Raw genomic sequence first — 25,866 nt, 5'->3', positions numbered from 1 at the left:
AAAAAAGGATCGGGCCCCTCACCACTTCTGCCTTCAACCAGGTACCTACTGAAGGCAGTAAGAAGTCTTTTTCTATGGAGCCTGCCCCTTTCCCCCATGGCCAGGGGGAGGCAAGCTGACAAATGCATCGTTGCAATTTGCAACATTGCAAACTAAACTACATCAAGATGTAGTTTAGTTTGCCACAATGAGAAGTCATTTAAAACTCCCCAAACTGGTGCATGTATAATGCGTGATGCCATTAAGCCACACAAATTGCATTTTCATCATGCGTACATCTGGACGACTGTCACGTGTACAAGCGCCCCATCATGCAGGTACTAAACTTAATGCGCCATAATTACAGTTCATTAATGAAGATGTAGATGTGCCCATAAGCATGCTCAGCCCTTCATAGCTCAGCTGGTCAAACTGTACTGTAGGATAGGAAGTTCTCTAGACAGGCTTCACAAGAATACAAGGAACATCTGTCATTAGAGTCTGGAGTGATGGGTTGCAGGAAGTTTTCTGTGACTATAGAGTGTGAGAGTCCAGACCACTCCTGCCTCAGGACCTACCTGCTGTACTGGCTTTTGTGCCCAATATCTACCTGTTCTATTCCAATTTTGAAGGAGGCACAAGGGAAGTCAATATACTAGGAAGGATGGAAGGAAGAGAAGCCACAGGTTTATACAACAGATCCAAGCAAATCTGAGAGAGCATACCCAGAAGCTGCAACACTGGTTTCTATAGCACACAGCACTTCGATGTTCTCTTGCCTACAGGAGATCTTCATACAGTAGACGTAACAGAAGCTGAATTGATTTAGTGAAGTCCAAAGCTTCATTTAATCTCTTTCTGGCAGGTAGTACCTTATAAATTGTCTGTTTGTTAAACAATGTGATTGCTCCTACCAAAACATGTAAAGCCATGGTTAAACCTCTAGGCTTGACACTGCCAGGCTGCAAAGGAATTCCTGTGCCTGAGACCCCAGACAAAGCAGTAAATGGAGACTGGATAATGGAGGAGATTGTGGAGCCCAAAGGTGAGGTAGTTCCTGAGATCTGTGAAAGGAGCCTGGAGAAGCACTAGGTTCCCTTGGCTGCATTGTAGTGAGCACATCCAAAACGCCTTTGTTCCCACCAATGGGTTGTTATCCTGCCCTCTGGCTACCTGCACCCTAAAGTAAGGTAACAACAGGCTTCAGAAGAAGCATCAGTGCAGCTGTTATCTATGGATTAGAAATACCTTTTTTCCTTTCTCTCCCTCTTGTCCAGTGACTGGGAACTCCCTCATCTAACCTTGCCTGCAAGTCCCAAACAGCACTGCAGTGTGCCAGGTGTAGAAATTGTTACTGTCCAGCTGTGTGGTTCCACATGGGGAATGTCTCCAGGCAGGAACCCATGGAAGTTTAGTGAACTTTATTGTGTTCAGAAAAGCAAGGCTGAATTAACACATAGGCAAACTAGGCACATGCCTAGGGCCCTGAGCTGTGGGGCACCCCAGTCCTTCCCTTCACGGCAGCAGCACAGATGGCCCCATACACCTCCCTTCCCTTCCCTTTCCCTCCCCTCTGCCAGCCTTACTGCCATGTTTGCTTCCTAACAGCGGCTCTGAGCCCCACCCCCTGTGGGTAACAGCACCGGGGTCTGGAGGGGGGTCTCAGCCAGCCCGGGGCCCATGAGTTTGTTTGCCTAGGGCCCACTAAAAGGTTAATCCAGCCCTGCACAAAATCCCTTGTCTGCTCCTAGGTATCATGCTTCTGAGAATGCCATCAGACTCACAAGATAGTGGGACAGCATTTGAGGACTGCTCTTTCAGTTGGCTACTCTGGTTTGGTCAGCCATATAAAGTGAATGTAGAAACCCTTAACTGAAATTTTATTGCCTGCTATGCAGGGGTTAGGCTGGATGGCCATCGTGAACCCTCCTGGCCTCTGAATCTTTCAACATTCATCTTGCCTAATAACATGTAAATAAGAAGTGGCTGCAAAGACTCCAAGGTCATGCCAGTTTAGAACGATGACTCCACTAAAAATTGCTTCCCCACAACTCTCTGAGCCATTAACCATATTGGAGGGGGCACTCCCACAAACCAAACAGTAAGCAGGGAAGTGCCAACTTGGCTGGAGAGATGCTGAGAACCTCCAAATGGAAGAGACATCTAGGCAGGCTGTATATTTGCTGACACCCTCCCATCCCCCCGTTGGCAGCTCAGCCTGCAAATTAACAATGTTCCAGACAATCATGATTTAGCTTCCAGAACAACCACTCACCCTCCCAATGTAGTGTGAGTTCTGTGTCTCCTGCTGCTCCACTGACACATCATTAAAACCTCAGTACCCGCTATTTACTCAACACTGCCGTGGGCATATAGACAGTGCTGTATCCCAGAGATAGCTCATGGATTGTAGAGCATCTTAAAAAGTTTCCAGTATGGTCAATCTGAGCATTCACACAAGATAGCTAGAAAAGCTGAATAAGCATTCTGTTGTCCCACTGCTGGTCAACATATAGACATCCACTCCTGACCCCAACATACCATCCCAGAGCCTCTTAGCAAACTTTACCCTTCCAAGAAGTGAGCTCTAAAGCCTGTTGAAGTCAATGGCAGTGGAGTCTTCAAACCTAGTCTTTAAAGGGAGAAGGGTGTTCACCTACTTAAGAGGCAGACAAGGTTCTTTGGGTGAATCTGTTATCTTTTATTAGACCAACTTAAATAATTGGAAGTTTAGGTTGGTCTAATAAAAGAGATCAGATTCACCCAAAGAACCTTGCCTGCCTATGTCCTTAGACCAGCGCAGCTATAACCTACACACCTTTTTAAGAGTTATTTAACATTGTTAGTGCAAAGATTCCTAGGAAAAAATATTTGATGCAAAAGTGACAGGGATGGCTTGGATAAGGATATTCCTACCTAGATAGACTCCTTTTCTACTGTGTTCAGCACTGGTAAGGCCTTGCCTATGTGCAGTTTCTGGCACAGCACTTCAAGAAACATAAGGAAAAATTGGCAAGAGTCCTGAGGAGACCAACAAAAATGATTAGAGGTCTAGAAACCATGCCACGTGAGAAAAGATTTGATGAACTAGGATTATTTAGTCTGGAGAAGGAAAGACTGAAGGGTGAGTTGATAAAAGTTTTCAAATACAAACGTGGTTGCTATAAAGAGGATGGTGATTAACTATTCCCTGTATCCATAGGGGCAAGGACAAGAAATAATAGGCTTAAATTGCAAGAAAGGAAATTTAGTCTGAATACAAGAAAAAACTGTCTAAGTACAAGGATAGTTGAGTACTTGAACTGAATGGGTGCATCTACATGTGCAATTAATGCATCTGAATTTTTTACGCAGAAAATTCAGGCACATTAAACTGTACCCGGGCCCACATCTGAGCATGCACCTGTTGGGAACAAATATGGGCTCCCCCTACCCTACTCTGCCCCCCTTAAACAGCCAGAGAGAGCTCCAGACTCTCCTGGGTACCAATCCCAGATTTCCAGGTGTGGGGGTGTAGCCGTCTCAGCTCTAGAGGGGAGCCAGGACAGCTCCCCCCACCACCTTGCAGAGATCAGGGCTCCATCAGGCAGCAACTGTTACCCTCTTCTACCTGGACTGACTGGGAGCAGTTCACTCCTCGTCAGGGTGTACACATGCTTTCGCACATTAGTCAATATGCTGTTTTTCTTGTACCTGTATGTATTGGTACTAGCAAATGGCGCACATGTAGATGGTGATGCTTTACTGCAGATTACATTCGTCTAATGTGGAGTAAAGTGTCTCATGTAGACACACCCATTGTCTAGAGAGGCTGTGGAAGTCATTGGATGCTTTAGGTGCAGGAAAGGCAGGTCAGACAAATATTTGTCTGGAATGACTTAGACAGGGATGGTCCTACCTAAATGAACTCCTAGGGCTTCCAGCCTTTTTTTTTTTCTGTGATGAGAAGAGGGAGATTGAAAATGAAGGGCTGTATACCAAATTCCTTATCTTCCCTAAAGGGCCTGGAGTTTTGTTAGGATGTGGAAGCCCAGATCTGGCCCAAGAGTCATAGAATTTACATTTCAAATTCAACTGAAGAAAGTTTAATATGCTTTACAAATATTAATCAAGGCTGATCCAGCCCTGGGAGGCAGTAGATATTGTTATTCCTGCCTTGCTGATGAGAAAACTAAGTGATGTTATGCTAAATTCTAAAGAAGTCCCAAGAAGTTTAAACCATACTTCCAGGCATGGATAGTAACTTTAGGTACGCCCCTTTGAAACTGAAGCCCAAAAAGGGTTGATCTTGCCATCTGCAAAGTGACACCCAAAGCCATATATCTAGTTTGTAAATACAGCTGCACAAATTTAAAGCAAAGTTGATCAGTCAATAGCACTGCTTGCCATGCAAGCTAGAGGCCTGATTCCACTATATGGATTTCAAAAATACCCAGAGTTGTCCCCATTAGTCTGAAGTCAAGCAGTTAATGAGGACAAATTCTGGACACGATTAAACCAATTGCTATTAGAGACCAAGCTGAGATGAGGAGAGGTAAGGGCTGTGGAGAAGGGAGTTGGTTATCCCCCTGCCAGTACTGCAGGATTTTTATACTTTCCTCTGAGGCATCTGTTCCTGGCTGCTATCAGAGACTGAATACTGGGCGGAAGGCCCATGAGTACAATCCTGTCTGGTAATGCCTGTGCTTCTCTGTCCCCGTTCTGCAAAGGAGAAGTGCCATGTGCTCAGAAAGCTGTTCTGAGAGCACACGAAATCTATGCACAAGTTACTGAGCTGGTGTAATGTGGGCTGTATTCAGCTGAAGTCAGTGATGTGCACTGGTTTACACCAGCTAAAATTGTGGCCCCATGTGTAAAGATTGCTGGGTAAATTCAACTGCCCCAATAAAGGCACATTGTTAGAGAGGCTGAGTCACACACTTTGTCTCCATCCCCTTCCCAGGCAGCCAGAGTGCGAGAAAGAACAGCATGGATTCAGCGAGCTGAGGACAGCTGTGTCTCTGCAGGGCGTTTGCCATCAGGTTAAGGTCTGCATTCTCGGCCTCTTGAAGGCTCAGATCGAGCGAAAACTTTTATTCTTCTATCTTTGAGTATTTAGTCAAGAGCTGTATGGTTAGCCCTGTTAGTCTGAAGTCAAGCAGAAAGCAGGGTAGATTTGCACCTTATTTAGTCAAGCCACAATGACTTTGACAAAGGCCATTACCAACAGGTAATGACAGCCTTGGAGGAACTGATGACCTAAATCACAGCTGAAGAACCTCTCTTGGTCAGCAATCCCCTAGCCATTGTCCTGATGTGAATTTGCAGCTATTATTATTGTTATTGTCATCATCATCATTATATAAAACAGCCTAGCATTCTGGAATTGTTTGTTGTTTTACATGTAATGCTGCTTTCCACTGGAGCATGCAAGGCATTTAGAAAACCAGCTGTATAGAAGAAGCATCTAGTCAGCTAACTGGATAGATAGACAGCCACCAAACAGGGGAAACATAATCCAGTGAGGTGATAATTTCAGGAAGTGATAAGCAATGCAAAAGAGGTTAAAATTAAAACTATTATGCAGCCTTAATTAAAGCAGTGACTGTCATTTCTGCTATAAATAAAAGGCTTTTTCAGGACCAGATTATGAAGTGCTCAGCACGTACCATTAGGACTTGATTTTGGAAAGAACTCTGTTCAAATCTAGGTCCAGGACTGATGGGCAGATTTTCACTTCTGCTCAGAACCCAACATGCTTTCTTTTTATATTATGGTCCTGGGTGCAGGTGCCATCTGATAATCCCCTTTGGGCAGGCACTTTCTGTTCCACATTGTACAGCCCAAAGAACATTTTCAGCACTCAGCATTGATATTTGTCAGTCTTAACGAAGATCTTGGTCATGAAGCCACAGCTGAGGTTGCTCTGAGATTTGCAGCAATTGTGGAGATTCAATCCTTTTCCTATCAGTTTACAACACTTAGGTTTAAGGCTGAGAAATGTAGCAGTAAATCTGTTCAGTGCATTAGGAGTCAGGAGTTAAAAAATGACTTGGCCTACAAATGCAGACGTGGTCTCGCCTTTTCTTTGGCTCCCTCTAGCTGATGAATGGCTTCTTTGGAGCCTGCACTGCTCAAAACTAAATCTCAAGATGGTTTAAACTAATAAAGACATTAGCATTGTTCATCACAATGGCTTCCATTTACTTCAAGGGAAGCTGACAGTTAATGCTTCTCCGTAAAGCTGACCAGCTCCCAGCACAGGCAGTGAATTATGGAATCAGGCACTGCAGCTTGCTGTACTCCATGTCTCCTGTTCCCAGTCAACCCCACTGTCACACTGACCTATTCCCCCTGGCTTTGCCTTCACTAAGACTTTCACCCACGCCTCCAGCCTTCAGTGGATCTTTTAAGATAAAAGTAAATGGATTTAGTCACGTGGGGATTCATTCCAATAAGGTAAGTTCGGTCTTCAACAGACATCTTGCCCCCCTCATGAAGCCAATTCTGCTTCCCTGCAGTCTTCCATCCCCCATTGAGCCACCCATGTGTGCTACATGCTGAACAGGAGCAAAGCAATCCCAGTCAGGAAGGGTGAAAGCCAGCAGGCCGAGCTGTCCAAGGAGCAGAGGTGTTGCCATCACTAAGGACAGGCATAAACTGGGTCCATCAGTCTGGGGCTACCTGTGGTGGACCATAGCAATGGCATGTGGGGGTAAGTATGTAGGAAACTAGGTGAGGCGTTAGGTCACTCAGGGCTGAGGCTGATGGGGTTGGTGGAGCAGGACAAGGAAGTTTTCACTGGTGCTGCCATGGCCTTGCCTGTTCTGTGAAAGAGGACTCTAGGATACCAAGGGTGTCAGTCAAGCACTTTTCTACAACCGTGACTCGTGAGCTTGTGTTTGAATACAGGCAAGCTAGGATGGGGTGGCATTTCTCCCCATCAACCTGCAGGCAGGGGAGACAGTGTCTCCTCCCTAACCTCAAACTCTCTGCACTGTAGTGCAGGATGGGGGAAGGGAAGGCAGCAGCCCCCGTCATTGCCTCCCTGTATCCCATTCCCTCAGTGGAACCATACAGCCCACTGAACAAGATGCGTCTTTTAGGCATCTGGGCCATAAGAGAAGCAGCATAAAAATAGCTTCATTCCACAGCAAGGCTGAGGGCAAGGGAGAGGGTGGGAAAATATCCTCTGGCTCCCATCGCCTTGTGAGAAACCCCCACCGCACCCAAAGCTCAAGGAGCTGGGGTGCTTCATGGAAAGGGTGAGAACTTAAGGAGAGGTTGAGATCAACATATAGGAAAGAGAAAAGGGGGAAGCTGGAAAGGGTAAAACAGAAGGAACCTATGGGGGAAGTGATGGGTTTAGCAATGAGCAGTGACACTGGTGGATTAAATACAGGGGTTTCATTGATTTTTAGGGTCTCAAGGGCCCTCGAGAGATTGAGTCTGACCCCCTGCCCTAGGCAGGAAAGAGCACTGGGGTCAGATGACCCCAGCCTGGTGCTTGTCCAGTCACGGTAGGGGAGAGCACCACCTCCCTTGGAAGCCCACTCCAGATTCTGGCCACCCTTACCATAAAGAAGTTCTTTCTAACGTCCAAACTAAATCTGCTCTCCATCAATTTGTGGCCATTGTTCCTAGTTACTCCAGGGGGTACCATAGTAAACAGAGCATCTCCTATTCCCTGCTGCCCTCCCCTGATGAATTTGTAGGCAGGCACAAGATCACCTCTCATCCTTCTCTTGCGGAAGCTGAAGAGATCCACGTCCCTTAGTCTCTCCTCATAGGGCTTGGCCTGCAAGCCCTTAACCATGTGGACGTTCCTCTGGGTGCTCTCAAGGTTATCCACATTGTTCGTGAAGTGTGGCACCCAAAACTGGATGCAGTACTCCAACTGTAGCCTGACCAATGCCGCATAGAGGGGAAGCATCACCTCCTAAGACCTGTTTGTGATGCACCTGCTAATGCATGATCGAGTGGGGCTAGCTTTACTTGACGACTCATGTTAGCATCACATTGATGACTCATGTTCATCTTGGAGTCTACTATGACTCGGAAATCCCATTCTGCCACTGTGATACCCGTGTGTTTACTTTGCCCCATAATTTGGTGTTGTCCGCAGAATTGGACAGAGTGCTTTCCACACCCTCATCCAAGTCACTAATGAAGATATTGAATGACGCAGGTCCAAGGACCGAATCTTAGGGGATCCTACTGCCCACATCTTTCCAGGTCGATACCGACCCATCCACCACCACCCTGAGTGCATCCCATAAGCCAATTTGCCACCCACATAACGTGTAATCACCTACATCAAAACCACTTAGTTTATTTATAAGAATGGGATGAGACACTGTATCAAAGGCCTTTTTAAAATCCAAGTAAATGACATCTACCTCAACTCCTACATCTAAGCATTTTGTGACCTGGTCATAAAAAGAAACAAGGTGAGTCAGGCAGGATCTGCCTGCTATGAATCCATGCAATTCCTGTATTCTTTGGGATCACAATTTCCCACTGATCATAGGAAATACTTTCCACACAAGAAGAATCACTCCCCAGATTAATCCTGCCCCACCCAAGCAGTAAGATAGATATGGGTATATACAGCCAGCATATATGCCATTCAGGATAGCAGCATTGCAATGGTTTTGATAGTGCCGCTATAACTTTTAGAAAACTCAAATCCAGACCAGAATTTTAAACGCAAGTAGTCTGATCTCAGCATTTCCCCATACTGCACCAGTTGAAAATAAGATGCCTTTACTGTGTGTATAACTACTGCTAAGGGCATTTAGTGTTTTGCTAAGCATCAGCTTAAATCCCAGAACGACTGAAGGAATTGGCTGCAAGATCAGACATGCAGCAATGGCAATAACTAATGTACGGGATATGTTTACAATGCAAACATGCCAAAATGGCAAAAGGGAACAAATCCAAAGGGACACCAATTGTCATTAGGAGAACAACAGCCTCCCCCCATCACTTTGTCAGAGGGAGGGAGGGGAAAGCATGGTCCTGGCCAGCATGCAAAAGCCACCATAGAAAGTTGATGCAAATCCAAGTTAGCAACATGTTCACTCTGACATATAGTTGTATAAATGGGAAATTAGCCACCGGCATGAGCTTCTTTCACAGGTAATTAAAAATACTCCAAAAGCCGATATTTGCTTTAGACTCATCACATTCTAAATACCATAGGTGCTGGGGTTTTGCTGACTGCCTCGATCAGACTTCTTTGCTTCAGCACTTTTCGAGTTTTAATAAACCTGCTAATTGTACCGACGGGCCAGTAGGGCAGCACGTCTAGCAGTCCACATTTCAGCAGGTTTATAAGATAGATTCAAAGATGCAGAGAGCAGCAGTAAACCTCAGCTGATGGAGACCCCCGAGTTGCCAGGGAAAAAGGCATCAAAACACTAGCTCTCACCAGACAGATGGCACATAATTTTACTGGGCCACTGCCCCAGGGTTCAGAATAGCTGGCTCATTGGTATCCACCTACCATCTTTTATGGTATGTGCCTAGCCCTGCTCCAGTCCTCAGCCACCCAGTTTAGTCAGAGGCACAACTCAAGCTGTTAGTGAAGTCAAGCTCTGAGAATCAAGGCTCATGACTTCTAGTCCCAGCTGTGCTACTAATGCTGTTGTCTGTCTGCATCACAGTCCCCTGATTTGCAAAGATGAGATAATAATCCATCCCTGGCAGGATGCCATCAGGCTAACTTCATGGTTTGTCACCAGCTTTGAGATCGCTGGGCAAAAGGTCTGGGACTGCAGCTCAGCAAATGCAGTAAGGAACTTGCTTGATTTCTCTGCTGTCCGGCTCTTCGCTATAAGAATATTAAAGATCCCCCGTGCTATGATACGATACAAGGGGGCATGTTCTGAGGTCATTAGCGTGACCAGCAGAGCATGAACAACTCACACCAAGGTTGGCTTTCTTCTCAGCCCACCAGATTCACTTTCATTAGCACTGATAGGATGATATAGAAAATAAAAAGCATAATTACATCTACTGCCTTGGCTGCAAAGGGAGGGAATAGACCCCCCTCCTTTAAATGTGTGGGGGGCTAAGCTTCCCAAGGGTGCAGTTCACACAGTAACATTTTGACCTCAAGCAATAAACATTTGCAATCATGTAACAAGGTGGCAGAGTCTCTGAGCAGTCGAAGCCTCCTGTATTCACGTCTAATTCTTATTCGTTCCCAGCTTGAGTGGGCGCAGAGATGGGGCAGTATATGCCTTGTGCACATTTTGAGGCAAGATAATGGTGCAATCCGTGAACTCAGATTGGCATTCCTGATGCAAGGCTACCCCAGCTAAGCCACCAGCAATCCCTGGTGTCTCACGGTAGCGCTCTGCTACTATCAGCCAGCACAAGAATAGCCTTGGGCTTGTTGGAGCTCACTGGGGTTATACATCAGCTGTCACATATTAGCCTGTTGGTCGGGGACTGCCATTAACAAAACTTTAAGATAACTTGTGGATACATAAACCTCCATATGTACCCACAGATATCTTAAAGTTTTGTCAATGGCATACTTGCTAGGGTCATTTATCAGAAATGACTCCAAATCCAAGGGATCTTGAATACAGAAACTGATACTGCTGAAGCTGAAAAACTAGCCTGGTATCTGAGAGAAAATTTCTGACTTCATAAGGAGGCAATGGCTTACATGATCTATTTATTCAGCATAGGTCAACACTGCCCCCAGAGTGGGACTGGGTATGCCAAGACAAACCCTGCCCTCTTGCACTCGGCTGGGCCCACACATTTGTGGAACAGACAACTCAGTGAAGCCCTGAACCCAGGCCCCGACACTGTGTGCAGGCTCTCCCAAGCCTTCCTTATGGGGTGAGGTGTGAACCTACTTCTGAGCTATGTGCCCAGTCTCACACAGAAGGTGTATTGACACACCTGTAAGAGCTATGCAGGGGCACACGGTACTGGCATTAATTACATTTATCTCACTCTTTGTATAAGGTACCAGCAAGACCATCTGCTGCTCTCAATTCTCTCCTAACGCTTGAAAGCTAAGGGCATTTTTACACATTATGATTGTCACCGTGTACATGTGACAAAAGTTTCCTTTGTCTGGATTAACAGCATCACACATTACACGTGTGCAAGGTTTGGGGGTTTCAAATGAGTTTGCAATGTTGCAAATTAAACCACAGCCCCATGTAGTTTTGTTTGCAATGTTGCTATTTGTAAGGTTGCAGCCTGTTCTCTGACAGCTCACATCCCGTTCTGGTCCCGCCCTCCAGCCATGGGAGAGGTGGGCAGGCTTTGCTGAAAAAAAGCATTGGGACCCTTGCCACTTCTCCATTTAGCAGGTGCCTGGCAGCCACAGGCACCTACTGAAGGCAGAAGTGGCGAGGGGCTTGATCCTTTCCCCCCCGCCCCCGAGCCTGCCCGCCCAGCAGGCCAAGCAGCCCCTGAGCTGCAGGGCACCCCGGTCCTTCCCTCTGTGGTGCTGGAGGCCCCTAGGGACATCCAGGTAGACTGCTCGCAGACAGGATGCTGCCTCAGCTTGCAGGCAGCACCCAACCAAATCCAACCCTTCCCCATGCCCACCGGGGCTTCCAGTTTCCCGTGCACTGTCCCCACCACCTTCCCGCTGCTTGGGACCACCCAGAAAGGGGCTGACTTGCCCCTGGGGCAGTTCAGGGAGGTGGCAGGAGGGCGGCTGGGTGTGCTGATGGGTGGAGAAGATGGCAGGGACAGTGCACAGGGCTCTGGAAGCCCACCAAGCCCGAGCTTCCCCAAGTCTGCCCAGGCTTCCAGCCCCCCATGCACAACCCTGGCACCCAGCTGCCAGCACACCCAGCTACCCTCCTACCACCTACCCGTGCTGCCCCAGGGGCAAGCCAGCCTGTTCCCAGGTGATCCCAGGCAGCAGGAAAGTGGTGGGTCCAGTGCAGGGGGCGCTGGAAGTCCCAGCAGGCTCAGAAAAGAGTTGGATGCACCAGGGGCTGCTTCTGAGCTGGGGCAGCACCCGGCCCTCTAGCAGCCCACCCGGGTGACCCCAGGGTGCACTGCCACTGCAAAGGGAAGGACTAGGACCCCCTGCAGTTCAGGGGCCACTTGGCCTGCCGTCAACTCACCCACAGCTGCAGGCAGTCTCCACCGGAAAAAAAATGGATCAGGCCCCTCACTGTAACAACAGTAACGGAAGCCTCTACATTGAGACGGTGGGTTTCAATGAAAAGCCATAGAATAGAATAAAACCCCGAGGGCTAAACCCCTGTCACATGTACAAGCACCCTATAGGGACACTTGTTTACTCACTGTTTCTTTCCCATTTGGTGAACAATCTGGAAGTGTTAAAATAAAAGCAAGCAAATTCATTTGGTCTGCTATTGGCTAAATTAAAAAGTGTGGAAAAAAGATCATTTGTAGCTGAACAAAATGTTTGGAACTTGATCATGTTATCTTTTTTTCTAAAGTTGAATTTCTAAATGAAATATCGAGCTTTTTAGTCATTTTTAAATTTTATTCTGAAATTGCCTTAAAAACATGTTTTGACTTTGGCTTTTTTTCAATGTTTTCTCCCATTTTTTTTCAACTAAAATGACTCACTGAATTCATGAACAGTGCCAGCTGATCCAAAATTCCAGCAAATAAAATATGCATCTGAAAAAATGTTGTCCAGAGCTATTCTCCGTGGAGTGGGAGGATGGCCATTCACATCTAAGGACCAGCCAGCTTCACACTCATCAAAAATTATGGATAACACCTTTCTGAGCAACACTACAAACCTTTCCATTCCTTTGTGAATTTGTATTTTGTAGGGATCATGTACTGTGAGTGGATGACTACTTACAAAGCTTTTCGGTGTCACTTTGATTGGGCACTGGAGCTTTGTTTGTCTTTGAAGATGTTTCTAGGTTTGCTAGTTGCTAGAACTGGTTGAAATGTTTCAAATTTTGTTAAGATTTTGAAAGATTCCGTTTTAAAATAAGAGGCGAGACTTGTCAACAAAATATTTGCAAAATGTGATCAAAAGGAAATATTTGCAAAACTTGAATAATGAAAAAATATGTTCTCCAAAATCCCTCTCTCTCTGTGTTCCCTTTTTAGGTAAGAGGCCTCACTTATCATTTCTGTGAGGCACAGAGAAGATGTTGAGCTTGCATAATTTTAAAAAATAGCATTTTCTTTAGAGTTATTCTGTGAATGAATGCACAAACAAATGAACAACTACCGAACTGTACTGGGAGCCAATAAGAGAGGTTCAAGGACCTCTATACAAGGTCTAGTCACTAGAACATTGTAAGAAGTTTTCTTGCAGTACCAATGCTTCCATTTATCTCAAGTCTGGTTTCATCCTCCCAGTGAATCCTGAGCACTGAGTTAGAAGTGTCCTTCTGGCTTTTCAAAATACATGCATATTCTGGATGGCTTTATATTACCCTTTTTTAAAGCACACCTATCCTCTCTTCCAGGTCCTGAGCAACGAGAACACATTGACACTAAAGTCTGTCCGTCAGGAGGATGCTGGGAAATATGTCTGCCGAGCAGTGGTTCCACGGGTGGGCGCAGGAGAACGGGAGGTGACTCTGACTGTCAACGGTACCTCATATTTTTCTTTAGTTTTTGGTTTGGCTCTGTTGTACAGACAGCTCATGATGGGAAAGTGCTGGTTTATCTATTTACCAGTAGATAATTATTCTGGAGGCAATTCCTATCTTCAGATGGACTTAAGTGGTTCCTATCTAGATCTTTTGCAGCCACCTCACCTCCTTTGGACAATGCGCTGGTTGTTCCTCTAAGGGACAAATAGAGTCACAAAATTAGGGGACCATTATCAAGTTCCTGATTATAGATGGGTTAATACATCCCAAGTGAAATAAAACTCACCATGGACTTTCACTCTGAGATCCAACTGAACTTTTTTACTGATGTTTGAAACACTTCGATTCACATCCTTCATGGAGTCATCACCTTCCTTGTACTTCTTGGTTTGGTAGCTGCCCCCACAACTACAGCTCACATCAGCCAATACAACAGCATAATGAATTCAGTCTGCACTACATATAACAGGCAGGCTGGGATAATGCAACCTGCCCACTTTAAGTAGCAGATGATAAAACCATGTAGCCCATCTCAAACGTGTACATAGCTTAATCATCTTTATTTAAACAGCTTGCTCCTGATTTGGGCTGTATTTCTCCATGTCAGCACTTCGCAGTAGTTAAACTTAGTGGTAAATACCCTGACAGACTCAATCAATCAGTCGTTCACACCTTGTTAAGGACCAATTACAGTGACTACTCAAACCACTATTTAATGTGTTGCTCCATAATGAGATTAGACTGGCTGAGTCTGCCGAAAGCGCCAGCATCCTTAGCACGATATAAACGATAACTTTGTTGTTGGTATATATGCGAATTTCAGATGGCGAGCCCTATCTGCCTGATATATTAATGGCTGCCAGTATTAAGCAGGGTATTTTAAGTGCAGAGATTGTCTCCCAAGGCAGGCAAGATACAGCCCACAGGCCGAACCCAGCCTGTCAGGCACTTTCATCCAGCCCATGCTGCCCACCAACTAACTGTACCCCACCCAGTCCTGCTCCAACTCCAACATATCCTATTGTGCCTCACCTTGTGAGTGGTAGGATCTGCCCTGCCCAGCAAACAGCTTCCAGACAGAGCTGTTGCTGTCACAGCTGCAGCCATCAGGGACCTGCTTGGCTTCCCGCTCGCTCCGGGCAGCAGATAGGGAAGTGGTGGGGGCAGGGGTGGAGCTGCAGCTGGGTAGGAGCACAGAGCATGGGGCTGGCAAGCAGCACGGAGCTCGGGTGGGCAGGCCGTGGGTATGAGGGAAGGGGGGGTGACCCCCTCACACTACCCCCATGGTGCACAGGCCTGGCAGGCAGCAGCAGCAGTAGGTGGAGGTGCTCAGAGTACTTGTGCCTGGCGCAGGCACTGATGCCCAGTGGGGCATGGCCCCAGCTAGCACTGCACATGGAAGCAAGAAGCACAGCTGCCATGGGGCCTCCTCTATCACCAGTGCTCCACACCACGCACGTGCAGCCCCCACACTTGTGCAGCACGGGAGGGAAGCCCCACATGCTGAAGGCAGCTGGCTCCAGTGCATAGGGTTTCCCTCCCGTGCCATGCAAGTGTGGGGGCTGCACATGCATGGCAGGGAGTGCCTGCAATAAAGATAGCCTGGCAAGGGCTGCTCTCCTCACTGCCATGTGCAGCGCTGGTCAGAGCCGCACCCTGCCAGGCACCAGCACCTGAGCTGGGCACAAGCGCCCTGAGTGCCCCCACCTGCTACTGCACCATGGGAGGAGTGGGGGGGGGTTGTACCCACACACACACACACACACACCCTCCCTCACACCCCACAAATGCCACACACCCACACCTTATCCCCACATATACACAATCCCCAACAAAACCCTATGCCTCCCACATACAAAGCCATACCCCCCACATCCCCACCATACACACAGTCACACCCCACCATACACATAAACCCCCAACCCCCTCCTCCCTCCAATATACAAGACTAAGAATTTATTTATGAGTCATTATGCAATCACATCTATATACAGTATGCAAAAAACAAAACACAGCAAAAATATTTTTTGTAATAAAATTAAATTATGTTGTAGTAGGTGTTTGGCTTTTAGTGTATGATTTGTTTGGGTTTTTTTCTGGTTCTGTGATGGCAAACCCCACTCCCAAAAGGAGTATTTCTGGGGGGCAACAGGGAGCAGCTCTGGTGGCAAATGTCAGGGGGTTAGAGGCAGGACTTCCAGTCCCAAGACGTCCACCAGGAGGTGGGGAAACTGTCAAAGGGCAGGGCTACCCATGCGGCCCTTGAAAGCTCACCAAACCTCGTTAAGCAGCTCTCTGCCCAAAATAATTGCCTGCCTCTGCTGCAGCCCATGCCCATTGTGGCTCTGTTTCCAGTCTTTGCCAGCCCAGAGCAGTTGAGCTCAGTCAGAACATTATGAATGTGGCAAGCACTTCCATGGGAATTCAGTGTTGAATAAGGTGCCAACTTGCCATTTGGTGACCTGAAATCCAGTGGGATTTGGACACCTTTGAACATCCCAACCTCTATTTACCCTTTGAATAGAAATCTCTTGAGGAACTAAAATCCAGGCAGTGTCCCATCGCCATTCTCCTGCCAATGCACCTTCCACTATCCTCCCACTAACAAATGAACAGGGCTCAGACCCCAGGGCCTGCCTAAGCCTGCCAGCAGTGGTGCTAACTGTAACAGTGGTTACAGGGACAGCTGGCCTGGAGAATCTAGGCTGAGAAGTTGGCAAACCTTTCACAAAGGCCACCAGCCAGCCATGCATTGTTAATAGTTTTCTGTCCCTACCAATGAGGACTTGGTTTCAGCCCGTTACCTGGAAGCAGAAGGCTCCACATCCCATGTCATCAATACTGACGATCATGTTGTGGACTGAAGTAATTCGTAAAATTAAAAGATCCTGGAGTAAAAGTCTCTACATTACTGCAAAAATACCATGGTTAATTGATCACAGAGAGATTTTAGTTGGAGGGTCATTTTTGTCCTATCTATGCCACGCATCATGATGGTATCTAGATGATTATTCTTTAATGTGCTGATATGCAAACCTCCATGATGAGGGAGAGCAGTGCTATTATCCCCATTGTACAAGTGAAAAATCAAAGCTTTGTCCAAGCCACAAGCTCAGGGCAGGATCCCATTTCACTTCATATCCCCAAGTAGCAGTAACCCAGCTGCACAGTTTGAACCCACTTCTCTGTAACATCCCAGCACAGTAGGACAAGCCACAAATTAAGCGTTAGCCAGCAGACTCCTCACTAGCCCTCCTCTCAGACCTGAGCCACTGCACCTTGCATTTAATATCTGTTGGCTAAAGAATAATAAGGAAACTTCCACTCCATCAGGAAGCAAAGATCCAGGCTAGTATCCAGGACCCGTCCCTTTTCAGAGCAGCAGTGATCTCAGCAAGCCATACAGCTTCAAGCTTACTTGCTTTTTCCTAGTCCCACACATCTCCCACTCTTCGCTGTCTGGGGGAGCCAGCTTCCAAAGGAAAGAGCATCCTTTTATGTAGATGAGGAAACAGGGACACATAGGGGAGAAATGCTTTGATCAAAGTCACAGTGCAGTTCAGTAACAATCCAGGTCTCCTGACTCCCAGTCTAGTGTCCTGTGCCAGACCATACTGTACAGAAGCTGAATGCCAAGCTGGGAACAGTATAAAATAGAACATGCATTTTGTATAGTTTCTCACCTGTGACAAAACGGCACGCTTCCGGCTCAATTCACTGTCATGAGGAGATGAAAGCAAGTGGGAAAGCAGCCCAGGCAGCAGTACAGTTTCATTTTAAATGCCAATAATGCTAAGCAGGGAAGCCAAGGGCAACAAAGAAGGGCCACTGAAAACCAACCACTCCTTTGACTTCAACTCAGCACAGGACTTTTGCATGCTTCTTACCTACCGGCAGCTGGATTTAATTATAATTAATACTTTGCAGAAAACAAAGCAATAAATTTAGAGGGGGGAAAAACCAAGGAGCCTGCTCCAGTCCCCACCCCCCAACTGAATTCAGTGCATAATGTGCCAAAGCAGTGTTCACTGACAGTGACTTGGGAAATGCTTCCCCAAAGTCTCTTGGATCTTTGGCCACCTTTGATTTACTCTGCGGATCTGACAAGGGAGCAAATAAAGTTTGTGCCAATTGGGAACAATTCCTCTCCAGCAGAAGTCTAGGGACTCATTTCCCTAACATGTGCTCTGGCACAAATATACACAGTTCATGGCAAGTCCACTCTGTTTAACCTCTTTGTGATCTGGTCTTTAATAATGAATGGGCTTGACAGAAGAAGAAGAAGATGCTAGTTGAGCTATATGGCAGGTGTATAGCATAGGGAAAGGAAGGGTGAAAGAAAATGTCTAATCTAAATGCCCCAAAAGGTGGTCCACAGAACCTGACTCTGAAGGCTGCAAGTGCCTGCAGCCTTTATACAGTGTCCCAATGCCACAGTGAGCATCATGATGGAAAGACCCAAATCCCAAAAAGAATATGCAGCCCCACAACCTATAAGCATTGGAGTTACCTATAATCTGGATCTTAGGTCTGTGACAAAATCTTGTCTGTCTGTCTATCTGCTGAGCTCTCTGGAAAATCTGCCCTACTCTTATTTTAGGAGAGAAGTTGACATCTCTTTTTAATTCAGGAAGGGGAGGCAATTTTCGCATTATTGTCTTGTTCTCCCACATCTGTCATTTTTCTGTTGTCTTGTTCATTTCATTGAAGTGTTCTTGTCCGACTTCAGGTGACTGCTGGCAATTATGGACCCTTCTCCCTCTGTAGTACCCAGCGCTCTCTTCTAGTCCTCGGACCACGAGTGACTGGTGCCTCCTGAGTCTGGGGGGGCACCCGCAGAAGCCACCGACAGTGACAGCCCTGTCAGGGGTGCACCAGCCCTACCAACAGCATTAGTGTCGGCCGTCGGGGGGCACCAGCCCCTTCAGGGGGGCACATGCACCCCTGTGCACCCCCTACCAGTCGCCTATGCCTCTGACCACAGTGTGGTGAGCAGCCCATCAGTTTTGGAAGCCAGAATCTCAGGCCAAAAGTCTGAAGTTAGGCAGATAGGATTCAAAGCGTCTGTGAGTAGAAGGGAGGATTATGCAGATTAGTGGCTTTTGGCAGGGTTGGGTGCTTGGAAGCACGAAGGATTCTAGGAAGGTTTCACGGTTTGCTGAAAAAAAGCATTGGGAAAAAAAGCATTGCTGTTATAAATCAGCAGCAGCCAGAGTCTAGTCTATGTGGGCAAAGGCCTCCTGAGCTTCCTGCATGAAGCTGTTTCAGCTTTCCACTAGTCTCGGTGTTTCCAAGGGTTGGCCAGTGGCAATAACAGCCGTGCTAGACCCACAGCAAAATGCCATCGTGGATGTGCCACCACCACGAGGCACTTTTCTGTTTTTCCTTCCCAGGATTTTTTGGGGGTTTTTTGCTTGCCCATGCACATGGTTACCAATGGTCCCCAACCCTCATGCATAAAAAGAAACTAGGAAAACAGAGGGGTAACATGAAACGATCTTGGTATTGACGGGGTCCAATTCTGGCTTCTTGGGTGACCTGTGGTAAGTCACTGAACCTGTCTGTGCTTTGGTTGCCCCATCTAAAATGCAGATAGCCCGCCTACCATGCAGGAGATTATGAGGCTTAGGTGTCTTTTCTGAAACCTGATAACCCCAACACTGCTGTTCACAAAGTACCTTGATCACGTGCTTAATTTTAAACGTGTCAAAATCCCCTCCTAGCGCCACTTACCTTCACTTATGTCAGTGTGCACGTGCTGGGGTTACACCATCTTTCCTACACTACAGAGCTAGAATGGGTTGGTGACCAGCTGCTGACGTGTCACCTTTTATCCTAGTCAAGGCAAATGCTGAAACAAAGGGAAAACATTCATTCTCTTGAGCAGGGGCCATGGTTTTGTTCTGTGTTTCTACTGCACCAAACACGACAAGGATCTGGTCTGTGCATGAAGCAACAAGGCACCACAGGAGTACTAAAAATATGTAATAAAAATACTGTGCACTTGGAAGTGTTAGGGCAGAGAATAACAAAAGCCATGAGTGAGGGGCATAGCTCTATCCAGGAAAGGTGTCCACACCATAAAAGGGTAAGTTTTTAACTTGGATTGGCTAGCTTGAATTAGCTAACTTGGCTTACAATATCAGTGACATGGCAAGTGGTGTATTTAAGCATGTTAGCAGTTCAAGCCTAGAGAGAAGCCTTGGATGAACTGCAGCTGCTAACTTGAGTTAAAACCCGGAGGATGCATCTACACTGTAGCTTTGGACTCTGAACTAAAGCAATAATAATATCCAAGGCCACTGGTTCTTGCATCATTTAAAATTCATGCTCCCTGGGGAAGATGATCCTTTTATTAAGTCATTTTTCTTTACACAATATCTGCTTTTTAGCATCCCCCAGTTTTGCAGCATGCTTAGAATTCCATCCCTGGATATTCTCAAGAGCAGGTTAAATGAGTGCTTGACTGGGATGGTTGAACCAGGGGTGATCTAAGGGGCTGGACTAGATAACCTCATGAGGTCCCTTCCAGCCATATTTTTGTATAAACCTATGGGCTAACATGCAGAAGCTACTGTCATCTCATCTAGAGATTCCTGAGCTAGCTTTAAACTTGCAGCATATGACCAAAGGCTATTTGGGAAACGCACATGCTCAGAAATAATAGTATGAAGTTGCAGACAGATATATCTGGGGAAATCAAAGCACAGACAGGTTCAGACTGACCAAGCCCATCTACCCAAGGATAAAGTACATGCTGTAAATCCTCTCCCGAGCAGCAGCATCAAGAGAACAATTTCTGCTCTGCCTGTTGCCGGCCCCTAGTAGAACAACTCTCCTGTCCTGTGAAGCAACATGCAGGGCAGTTTCATCAGGGAGCAAGCCCTTGTAATAGTAAGGAAAAATGAATGATTGGCTGGAAGGGGAGCTATGGTGAGAGCCTCTCTGCAGCTGGAGTGAGCAGGTGGCGATCTTGTCAAGCATCCCTTCAACATAGGTTCCTGGTTTTCTTCTTCTTTCCATTCCCCAGACAGTTATGCGCTACTGAGTGGTTCTATGATTGCCCTGAGAAGTGAGCGGGAGCCTGCAGCGCTCCTTCTCCTGCAGGAAGCTGGACTCAAAATATCACCTTGTGGTTTACCAGCAGGGTCTAGTGGGCTGAGCTCCTGGAAAACATGCCTGCCTTCTCCACAATAGGCAGTGGTGGCACTGGGGGCTGCAATTTCCTGGGCACAGCTTGGGATCAAGAGATCGTGGTACCCATGGTTCTGAGGTCTCCTCTGCTGGCTCTGCTGCTGGCCTGCTGGGTCACCTGGGCCAAGTCACATCCCCAGTCTGTCCCTTTGCTTCCTCATTTGTGGAATGAGGATAATGATGCCACCTTCTTTGCTAAAGTTATTTATGATGTACTGATGAGAAGCACCAGATAAGAGCTAGGTATTGTCATGATTTTCCAGGTCTTAGAGACTCACAGAGACAGAAGAGACACTGTTAGCCTCACAGACAGTGATTGGCAATGGAAAGTCAGTTGAAAATCTTGCTATGGGATCATTCTTTTTGCAGCGCATCTGTGCTTTTTTAACCTCAGGGTCGTGGGTTCAAGGCCCTTTTTGGACAAGACCATTGTGACCGTGTGGGAGACCCAGCATTGGGGGTGAGAGGCAGGCATCCCCGAGATCACTCGCTGGGTGGCTTTAAACAAGTTACTTTGTTGCTGTGCCCCAGTTTCCACAGACGTTCCTTGGGGATAGCACCCAAATTGGTGACTTCTACTGTCTGAGATACCTAATTATCGTTCCACCCGCAACAAAATTCCACCGAGGAGCAGCTGTAGGATGGCTCAGTGGCTAAGCCATTAGAAGGACTTGGCTTCTGTTTCTTTCTCCATTTTTTGCGTTACCTTGCCGTCCTCACTTATAGCATGTTCTTGAATTAAGCAAGCCAAAAGAGTTTTGTCTTCAACTTCAATTGTAGGAACAGCCCTTTATTTTCTCTGTGTTTCAGTTCCCTGGGTGTCTAGTAGGGGCAACAGCACTTCCTATCACGCTGGGGTGTTGCGAGGCTAAATTATAGCTTGTGAAGTACTCAGGTACTAATGTAACAGGGCCTGTAGACATACTTGTCCACGACAGAAATTGGCTCCAACAGCTTGAAAAGAGCCTGTAGGAAGCAAGCAGCTCCCAAAACACCCAACCATGATGTATACATTTGTAACCACTGCCGCAGAATGTGCAAGTCTCGTTTTGGACCAGTCGGTCACATGAGGCATTGCAAACCATCTGCGTCACAGGCTGCAATATCCACCGTCTCCCATAGACGAAAGGATGCCAAAGGAAAAAAAGAAAAGAAAAGAAGCTGAACTAAATGGTTTGTCTACTCAGGACCTGCATCCTGTCTTATGACATTGAAATGAGCCTGTTTCAGGGGTGTAGGTTGTAGCCATGTTGGTCCAAGGACATAGGCAAATGAGGTTCTTTGGGCAAATCCAATATCTTCTATTAAACCAACTCTTAGTTGATCTAATAAAAGATATCAAGTTTACCCAAAGAAACCTGGTCTGAAATAAACCTGGTATTTCGTGTGTTCCTTGTTTTGCATATCAAGGACCCATTCAGCCCTTTGGAACGGGAACTCCTATTTATTTGCCCATTGTCTAGAATCTTTTATGTCAAAAACAAGGAGTTAAATGAAACCGTATCCTGCCCCTGCCACAAAGTTTATAATGCTGCAAAGACCTCAAAGGAAAGGCTGATATCAACTCAGATGCCCCGGGGAAGTTCGGACCTTCCTTTGATTCCTCAAAGGCTCCAAAGTCAGCAATCTGCTTCTCTTTTGTGTGAGCCTCCGGGGCTGCACAAATAAATTGGCACTGCGGTGCTAAAAATAACCGCAACCGATAGCGCCGCCATTTATATCCATAGCAACACTGTTTAAAGCCTTTTACTGCCTGTGGGCTGTCTAACACTTAGTGCTGAATGCCAAGTCAGGAGATTGGCAGCCTTCATGAGCTGCCACCTCCGGTTGGAAACTCAAACTCCAGTCCTGAATGCACAAAGACTGCAACTTCATACTGTTATTTCTGAGCATGTTCATTTCACAAAATAGTCTTTAGTCATATGCTGTTATCATGATCATAAACCTTAGACTCTAAACTCCTAAAGCAATAGCAGCACCAAAGCCACTGGTATTTGTGTCATTTAAAATCCACTTTCCTTGGGGAAAATGATGCTTTTATTATTATAAAGCTATTTTTCTTACATAAAACCTTCTTTAGTGTTGCCCAGTCTTGCAAAGTACCTCGAATTTGTACCTAACGTACAGAAGTTGATATAAAAGAAGCCAGATCTTGTAGTTAAGTCCCTGCCAAAAAATCTGCTCTTGGTCCTGGGTCTTGCTGGATGGTTTGGGCTGTTTCAGATAGGCAGGTAGGCAGAGTCGTCAGAAACAGATCTTTATTAAGCTTGCCGAGGTGGACATCACAGGCTGTGGCCACCATGCCCCTTGTATTCTGGAAACCGTGGGGCCTCATCTTGACCCTCCTCATCCAGTTCCTCTCTTTGCACTCCAACAGGCATACCACTTACGCCACTTTACCCAAGTGGCCACTGAATTGGGGGTCTCCAATATTTGCATCCCAAAGGAAGGCACCTGGGAGCTGATTTTGCAGAAGGGTTGAGCACTCTTTCTCCAGGACTTCAGCTGGAGTTGGTAACTGTGCAATGGGAACACTTCAGAGTCTGTTGGCATAGTTGGGCATGGAGAGCTAGAGAAGCCCCTAAAATACTTAGGAAGATAAGTCCCCCTGCAAACCAACCTGACATCTCTTAGAAGCTAATTTTTCCCCTTCCGCTTACATTTTGTGGTAGTGGTTGTTAGTGGGGTTTTTTTGCTTTGTGTGTGCTTGGAGTGGTTTTGAACGTGTGTGTATGGATTTAGCCCTGATAGGGGAAGCCAGACGGACAAGACTGGTGACTGCAACACTATGCAGGAGTTTTCGACTGGGGGTATGCATACCCCTGGGGTGCTTGGGATGCCCTCAGGGGGTACTTGGCAGCGGGCACTGCTGCTGGCACTTCCACTACCACTGGACTGCCAGCATGGTCACCAATCAGCCACGGGGGATCTTTCTTCCCCCACACACCCCTGCTCATCTGGCTGCCAGGGGTTTCTTGCCTTCCTGACTGGCTGCCGGGGGTATACTGACCCAAAAAGGTTGAAAACCCCTGCACTAGTGGATGAGGACATTGACCATTCCACACACGGCAGCTGAGGCCACATCTGTCTTCTTGGAGGGAAGGCTGGGAAGTGATACTCTAAGTGAGTTAGATTCCTCACTGTGCTGAGACCTAGGATTGCTATAGCACATAGGATCTTGTTATTAAAATAATTTTCCTCAATTTCCCTCACCTTACCAGGAGACTATACAAAGCTGTGGGCAAAGTGCCTGCATTGCATCTCAAAGACAGTACATTTAAACCCTCACATCTTGCTCCCCTTCCTTGAAACTGTAAGTGGGTATAAACCAAGCATAATAATAGATGTGTCCAGTTCAAAAGCATTTCAACATCTAATACATCCTACCAGGTCCTATGGTGAACTATCAGCTCCCTGGAGCAGTGTAACAAGAGTGCCTTCAGTTCCCATTCTGAGTAAGAAGGGGAAGGCCCCTTTGAGAAGAATGAGAACAGGCTGAGGTCCCACCCTTTAGAGGGATATAAGGGAAGGGTCTCAGCATTAAGCAAGTGGAAGGGTTTTGCTGGGGGAGGTGGACAGATCTCCTAAAAGAGCAGGATACAAAAGCTAACACAGGTAAGTTATCAGGATGGATAAAACAGGGCATGTCTACACATTCATTAATGTGCTGTAATTAGTATGCATTAAGTACTTCTATAACCAAGTATTAAATCAATGCGTAGCAACTGGTGCTACTGCACAGTAGCACCGGTGCATGACCTTTTAATGATGCTAACTGCACAGTAGCCTGATACTACTGGACAGTACAATATTAGCATGGTTTTTGCCCTGCACACTACCGCATAGTAGAACTAGGCTACCGCACAGTTAGCATCTTGTATAGACATGCCCACAGACTACAAATTACAGAATGGAGGACGAGGTGTAAAGAGACCTTGCCCCAGGACACCTTGGGGGTCTCAATTGTGAGAGGTGCTACACTTGGGCAAAAGGGCTCTCTCTGCCCAGGGACAGAACAGCCAGGTGTGGCAGGAAAATCAGGTGGGAGATCTGGAATAAGTTTTATGTTAAAACATGTGCCTTTCACCAGCACTGAAATTGCACTTACAATCACCTACAGTCACACACAGCCAATCTAATAATACATTTATAAGGGAAATAAGTTGAACAGATTGTAGACTTCTGTAGGGAATCCACAAGTCTTTGTCCTACCTGCATTTCTTCCTATGCTCCTGATTCTCCTCAGGGAGCAAACAGCGATTAAAGTTGTTGCTAGAATATGGAAGCGGAACATGCTCAAGATCTAAGGCTTAACTGGGATACTTAAACGGTAAAGCAATCAAATATCATTTTGAACACATACAGGAGGAAAAAAGAGAGGTGGGGGAATAAAGGATGAATGAATGTTGCACGGATTAAGTAAACCCTCTGATAACATCAACCCATCCTTCTGCATTTCCTAATTTTACCTGGGCCTGCTGGAAGCCTTCGGGGACTAAGTGCCTTGTTTCTGCCTGTATGGTTTATTTTCCTTGGGGAGGTGATAAAAGCTGTACAGGCCACAGAGGTCTTTTGCTCTGATAAGCTACATCTATAGCAGGAGGCTTTGCTGCTATAGTGGTATCAGCAAACCCTTTCTAGGGTTAGAGATGGCTATTCTACTTTGACAAAACTGTTCAATTTAGAAGGAAAAACTCCCTTCCCCCTCCACTGCCTTCATTTTGGATTCTACCGACTCTGAAAAAGAGAAGACACAATCCATCCTGTTGCAGCCAGGTCAAGCATACTCCTTAAGAAGCACATCTAGGGTTCCCAACACTACAGTGTGTGTGAGCACCTCACATACTGTGATGAATTTACCCTCAGATCGCCTCTGTAGGGTAAGGGACTATCATAACCTTTACTTGACTAATGGGGAAACTGAGGGCACCTATACAGGAGTGCCAAGGCTGTGCCAACATCCTGAAATGCCAGTGCTTCAGTTGAGTCTGCTGGAGCGTAGCAATTGCCATGCTCCAGCAGCCCCCTGCGTCTCATGTATCGGCTTCCCCATGCTTAAAAATGGTGGCAGGGGCACTTGAACTAAAGGTCCTTGAATGAGCTTTAGTTGAAGCACCCCCGCTACCATTTT

The 25,866-nt window shown here is 46.6% G+C and overlaps 1 protein-coding gene across 3 annotated transcripts in view; it reads left to right on the top strand.

The window, feature by feature from the left end:
• Positions 1 to 25,866, top strand: part of KIRREL3 (kin of IRRE like 3 (Drosophila)) — a 367,287-nt gene that overhangs the window by 272,677 nt on the left and 68,744 nt on the right. For all 3 annotated transcript variants that reach the window (XM_019546971.1, XM_019546970.1, XM_019546972.1), the window contains exon 9: positions 13,413 to 13,539. In XM_019546971.1, the coding sequence (XP_019402516.1) occupies positions 13,413 to 13,539 (127 nt within the window). The remainder of the gene's footprint in view (positions 1 to 13,412; positions 13,540 to 25,866) is intronic.

Source organism: Crocodylus porosus, unplaced genomic scaffold (assembly GCF_001723895.1).
Source record: "Crocodylus porosus isolate Cpor-Errol unplaced genomic scaffold, CroPor_comp1, whole genome shotgun sequence".
Taxonomy (NCBI): Eukaryota; Metazoa; Chordata; order Crocodylia; family Crocodylidae; genus Crocodylus; species Crocodylus porosus.
Note: the sequence above shows the minus strand (reverse complement) of the source record. Positions and strands in the feature narration are given on the sequence as shown.